The sequence below is a fragment of the Nestor notabilis genome, unplaced genomic scaffold (assembly GCF_000696875.1).
Source record: "Nestor notabilis isolate BGI_N333 unplaced genomic scaffold, ASM69687v1 scaffold14883, whole genome shotgun sequence".
Classification (NCBI taxonomy): domain Eukaryota; kingdom Metazoa; phylum Chordata; class Aves; order Psittaciformes; family Psittacidae; genus Nestor; species Nestor notabilis.
In genome coordinates this window covers 54,003-60,002 of record NW_009923526.1, presented here as the reverse complement: position 1 = coordinate 60,002, position 6,000 = coordinate 54,003, and the positions used below count along the sequence as shown (strand labels likewise).

The 6,000-nt window shown below is 52.7% G+C and overlaps 1 protein-coding gene across 1 annotated transcript in view; it reads right to left on the bottom strand.

Moving 5' to 3' along the window:
• Positions 1-779: 779 nt before the first annotated feature.
• RBM19 (RNA binding motif protein 19) overlaps positions 780-6,000 on the bottom strand; it is a 58,075-nt gene continuing 52,854 nt past the window's right edge. The window contains exon 24 of the mRNA XM_010012188.1: positions 780-871. Within this exon, the coding sequence (XP_010010490.1) occupies positions 780-871 (92 nt within the window). The remainder of the gene's footprint in view (positions 872-6,000) is intronic.

The following is a 6,000-nucleotide window of genomic DNA, read 5'->3' as shown; positions in this document are numbered from 1 at the left end:
GGCTGATGAACAGGTTTCCTACCAGCAATCCATGGCCACAAACACACAAAGGAGATCTGTGAGTCTCTCACCATTCCTGAACCACACAGGGGGTCTCAAAAGGAAGCTGGCTGAGCTGTACAGTGTTTGCCCACAAGCAGCTATTTCACCCTGGCTCCCCTCCTGCTAACCTCCGCCATCCCACACTCCAGCCCTGAAGATGCTACTCCATGAAGACATATGCCAAGGAGGAGCAATGCCAGCCAGGACTTGAGATGGCATGAACAGACCCTGGGGTGCATGGTGCTCTGGATGGAGTGAAGCTGTGGAGGCTGCTGGTGCAAGGAGGGGAAAAGCCTTTGCCAAACTACGTCCTTCATGGTGGCAGCTGCAGGTTGGTCTCCAAACAGCAGCTTTATATTTTTGGCTTCCCCAAGCACAGCGAGGGCCAGTTTGTGACTTGACAGTGATTTCTGCTGCAGCAGCAGTTCTGCTGGCTTTCCTTGCAGCAGAGCAAACACTGGGGAGCACGCACACACAAGCAGTGCGTGCACTCACTTCCACACAGAGCCCGAACTGAGCCCAGATCTAGGCTGTACCCCCTGAGACCATGACTATGAGCCTGCAAGGTGAGAGGGAGCAGAGGCAGGATGGGGACCCTGACTCAGAGGCTGCTGAGCCTTTGTAATGCCACCTTCTCCTCTTGGCACTGCTGACCCTGCAGCAGCCCATTTTGACCTTTAGGGCCAGCTTTGCTTGCCACTGCCCTGGTACCCACCTCAGCAGATGCCAGGCAGCTGCTACATGGCCTCGTCCTTGTTGCTCTCCTCCTCTTCCAGATGCTCCAGGATTTCATTCAAAACCTCCGACTGTTTTCTCTTCTTTGGGGAGTCTGTCCAGGCCCAGGTGGTAGCGAAGGGGATAGAGAAGAAGAAAAGCAAAGATTAAAATCTGGGCTCCTCAAATCCCCTTCATCTCCTCCACTATCATTTACTTCTCCTCGCCAGGCAGGGTGCCATGGCTGGAGGTGTGACTCCATACCTACCACCCATGCTTTGCTGGAAGCATCCAAACAGGCTCCTTGGTGGTGCCAACCCTTCCCGTTGATCCCAATTCACCCATTCCCTGTCCAAAAGTGACCGCTCTTGGTGGTCAAGACCAAACTTAGACACCAGCCTTGGTTCAACAATGCTCTTAGCAGTACACAGACCTACCAACATCCTTCCTGAGACATCTGACTGCTGCCTGGCCCCGCAGCCCACCTCAGCTGGCAGTGCATGAACGTGAGAGGCAGCTCATGCCTGACAGCTGAGACAGCAATGTCCCTTCTTTGCTTCTCCTGCCCCACACTAACAGCACTGTCCTGTGACCCTCAAAGCATCATCCAGGCCCCTCACTGGAAGAGAGACATTGAGGTGCTGGAGCGGGGCCAGAGAAGGGCACTGGAGCTGGTGCAGGGCCTGGAGCACAAGTGTGATGAGGAAGGGCTGAGGGACCTGGGGGGTTTAGTCTGGAGAAGAGAAGGCCCAAGGGGGACCTTATCACTCTCTCCAACTGCCTGACAGGAGGATGAAGCCAGGAGGGGCCTGATCTTTGCTCCCAAAGAACAAGGGATGGGACAAGAGCAAACAGCCTCAAGCTGCACTAGGGCAGGTTCAGATGGAGCTGAGGAACAATTCCTTCCCCAGAGGGTGCTCAGGCATTGGAACAGGCTGCCCAGGGCAGTCACTGTCCCTGCAAGGACACACACACCATGTAGCTGAGGCCTCTGTGCCATGGGTTAGTGGTGGCCTTGGCACTGCTGCAGACTTGATGATCTTAAAGGTCTTTTCCAACCAAAATGATTCCATGATTCTATGATCACGCCCCTGGAACCACTGTGTGTACATCCCTCCCTATGGATCCTACAGCCTGTGGGAGGGCGAGAAACCCCCCAGCACCCAAGCGAGCAACCCAACAGCACCAGGGGTGACACCACCATTTGGTCCCTGTGCTGAAGCTGAAGTCGGCTCTGCCTCCTCTTCCTCTCCATAGGGAAGCAGTGCTCTCCCCCTTTTCCCCCCCAGCCAGCGGCTCTGGCTTGCAAGCAGCACATGGAGAACAGCTGTTTAAATCCTGCTTTCAGACATCAAAAGCCTCGCTGGGTTTCTCAAACAAACAAACATACCATAGGACTAAAGAAAAGGTGTAAAATAAATAAATGGAACAAGCTGTGCATTTTCTTTTAGTATTACAGCTGCTGCGGGAGATAAACAACAAGTAAATGTCACAAAACATCAATACAGAAGAAATTAACCTGACAAAAGCTCACATCCCCCCCCTCCGCCTCCCCCCTCCAACAATTCCCAACAATTTTGCATTTCTGGAGTTCCCATCTAATGATTTTAGTTTTCAATTAATTCCTTGTCAGAGAGCCAGAACCTGCCTCCCTCCCCTGGGGGCTGCAGGGATGCGGGTGCTGAGCTCAGGGGAGATGAGGCAGACCACAAGGTGCTACCCCCAGAGCCACTGGTGGCTCTTCCCAGTTCAATCATCCATAGGCACAAGGGACAACCCACTGCCAGCGCAGCAATTCTCCCTCCCCTTCCCTCTGCCCTCCCAGCTCCATGTCAAGCCTCATGCTCAGGGCTTCGAAATGGCATCACACGTGGTCCCAGCTCCCAAATCCATAGCAGGGAAGAGAGTGTCCCCCACTTGACAGCCCTTCAGACCCTGAAAGTCTGCATGGAGATGATGATAGGGTTGCACAGACGAGGGGGTGCTGAATGAGGGATGCTGGATGAGTACTAAGGGAGCATCCCTAAGCAGTGTGGTGCACCCATGGGACTGGCCCTGCATGGAGATGATGATGGGGTTGCATGGCAGAGGGGGTGCTGGATGGGGGATGTTGGGTGCTAGGGGAGCATCCCTAAGCAGTGTGGTGCACCCATGGGACTGTGGCACAGACAGGAGGCTGGCAGGGCAAAGGACCCCCACCACATGCTTGAGATTCACCAGCTCAGCCGCAGCACTGCCCGGGGAGCACTGGGAGCATCCCCCCATCTTCCTAATAAAGAGGAAAAGGGGGAAAAACCCAACACAGGAGGGTGGGGAAGTGAATTGCTTCGACTTCTGTTGTGCTGCTCCAAGCTGGTTAAGGTTTGCCCGCTAAGGATCCCATTTGCTTCCTTTAAACAAAAGGCAAAGCCGGCGGGGGTGGGCCGGGAGGGGGATTACCACGGGATTAGAACGTGGCAGGGTTGTGGATGCCATGCTAATCCTGCGGGGTTTGACTCGCCGGCTACAGCATGTGTTTGCATTAGTTACAGATGCTCTCTGAGAGAAAAAGCAAGCTATAATAAAAGAAGAAAGGAGAAAAAAGGAAGCCCAAAATGCTGGGAGGTGAGGCTGTAATGCAGCCAAGAGGTAAAAGGAGCAGTTGGGGGTCTGTGGCTCAAAGGAGGAACAACCTGGATAAGGGGATGGGGATGAGGAAGATTCTTCATACCCCACCAGGGAGTGCTCGATTGGAGCCTGTCCTCCCCTGCAAACCCTCTGCTTCCAGCAAACAACTAAATAACCAACGGTGAGCTGCAGTGGGGCTCTCTGGAAACACTCTCACCACTGAAATACAAGTGCCCGCTCCTCACATATCCCTCTCATTCACCCACCCCGCAGCCTCCACATCCCCTCTTTCCACCCCATCCTTCCTATTAAAACAACCAAACCAAACCCACAAGTCATTCCTTCCCCTTCCCGCGTCTCGCACCGAATTCCCATCTGTCAATTTAATTCTTTGATCGATGGGAAAGAGCAGGAAAAAACGGCCCAGCACAGCTGGTTTCCCAAGTTAGGCCTGGCAGGATCCCGCCAGCCCTGCTGCTGATGCCTGTGTGCAATGTTTGTGAAGCGCAGAGAACACAAGTCAATAGTAATTTAGCTGGATTGGGAGCAAGTACCTTCCCTGCACGGACTGTGGGCTCCCGGGAGACAGGGAGCGCGCACACGCTGAGGGGATGGCTGCTCTGCTCACACAGCTTGAAGAATCACAGAACCACAGCCTGGGTTGGGTTGGAAAGGACCTCAAGATCATCCAGTTCCAACCTCCTGCCGCGGGCGGGGACCCCTTCCACTAGAGCAGGTTGCTCCAAGCCTCTGGGTCGAACCTGGCCTTGAACACTGCCAGGGATGGGGCAGCCACAGTTTCTCTGGGCACCCCGTGTCAGCGTCTCAGCACCCTCACAGGGAAGAACTTCTTCCTTATCTCTAAGCTGAACTTCCCCTGTTTCAGTTTGAACCCATCACCCCTTGTCCTATCACTACAGTCCCCGATGAAGAGTTCCTCTCCAGCATCCTTGTAGCCCCCTTCAGATACTGGAAGCTGCTCTGAGGTCTCCACGCAGCCTTTCTTCCCACAGTGAGGCTTGCCAGGATGGAGCTGCACCAGCAAACCATCACCCTGTGCTGGGAAACAGAGGGAAGAACATGGGGATGGAGCTGTTCACACACCTTTCTTTCATGGACCACTCAGCCCAGGTCTGGCACATTCAGCTGCAGGGCACTGGGATCCCTTCATCACTGATGGTTTCAAAGATGTCAGTGATCCCTGTTTTGCAAAAGGACGATCCTCCTCCCCAAATGAGGACCAAGATGCTACTGGTGGCAGGGTTTGTGCATCTCTTGCTGCCCTGATGTAGTGTTTGCCATCACCCTGCTCCACATGACAGGCTGGATTAAAGGCCAACCACTGGTCAACCTTTCCATGGCTTCTCTTATCTAACGCAAGAGTAGATAAGTCTCTTTATCCACAGCAGCCTCCAAACCTCTCCCATCTCAGGGTCTCCAGCCACCTTAGAATCACAGACTGGTTTGGGTTGGAAAGGACCTTAAGATCATCCAGTTCCAAACCCCTGCCCCAGGCCGGGACACCTTTTACTACACCAGGTTGCTCCAAGTCCTGTCCAGCATGGCCTAAAGCAGGACAAAGGACTGAGACCTTGCAGCAGCAGGTCCCATAAACTTAACAACCTATAGTGGGATGTAATTAGAACTCCAAGAAAGAGTTGTTTGCTTGTTCTAATAAGCCCCTCCTGCTTCTGGATGAGCAGAAGGTCCATTCAGAAAAGAGCAAAAAGCCTTAAATCTCCTACAGACTGTGCTTGGAGGCAGGAGGTGTAGGGCTGCATCCCCAGCATCAGTGCTGGGCTGTGACTCCCTCCTGACAGCATCACTGAAACCATCTCTGGCAGCCCGTGGCCAGTGCTGGGCTCCTCACCATCTCCTGGAACATTACAAAGCCTCAGAACAAGCCATAAAGAATGACCTGAAAATGACATGAAATGGGAAGGATGCCTATTCTGGTTTATTGCATCTATTAGATCTATTGAAAAGGTTATCTCAGAAGTGGCTTGATTGCCATGATGAACACCTGCACAGAGAAAAGATTGAGGAGACCAGACCCCTCTTTAACCTAACAAATAAAGCAGGGTGAGACCTGGGAGCTGGAAGCCAAATCTCTGTAACTGGTGGTGAGAAATAAGGTGCATAATTATAGCAGAAAGTAGTCAGTGGTAGGACACCTCTAAGCCAAAAATGATGTGTGTGACACTGGAGCTGCTGGGTGAGGGGCTCTGGCTGTTGCTACTCAAGACACCACCCTGAAAGACCAAGGTGGCTCTTTCGAAGCTGCTATCATGGCACTGAGATGGGGCAGGATGAGCTCATAGCTCAAGTCAACCTCACCATCAAACCTAGGTCACTGCACTGACCCACTGGACCCAAGTGATAACAACCCCCAGGCTTTACAGCAATCTTCTCACCTCTGATATCACTCCACAGCCTCTCCTACACACAGAGCCACCACGTGTTAACCATGGAAATACCTGTGCATCACTGTTGTGCCTGCAGCTAACCAAAAACTTCAGAGAAAAGAGGAAATGGAAGAAGAAAAAGAAGGAACTTTTCAACAAAGTCCAATTCCAATTGCACAGAAGACTTTGAGAGAAACTAAAAGTAGGAAAAGACTGTCTCATTGGACGGCAA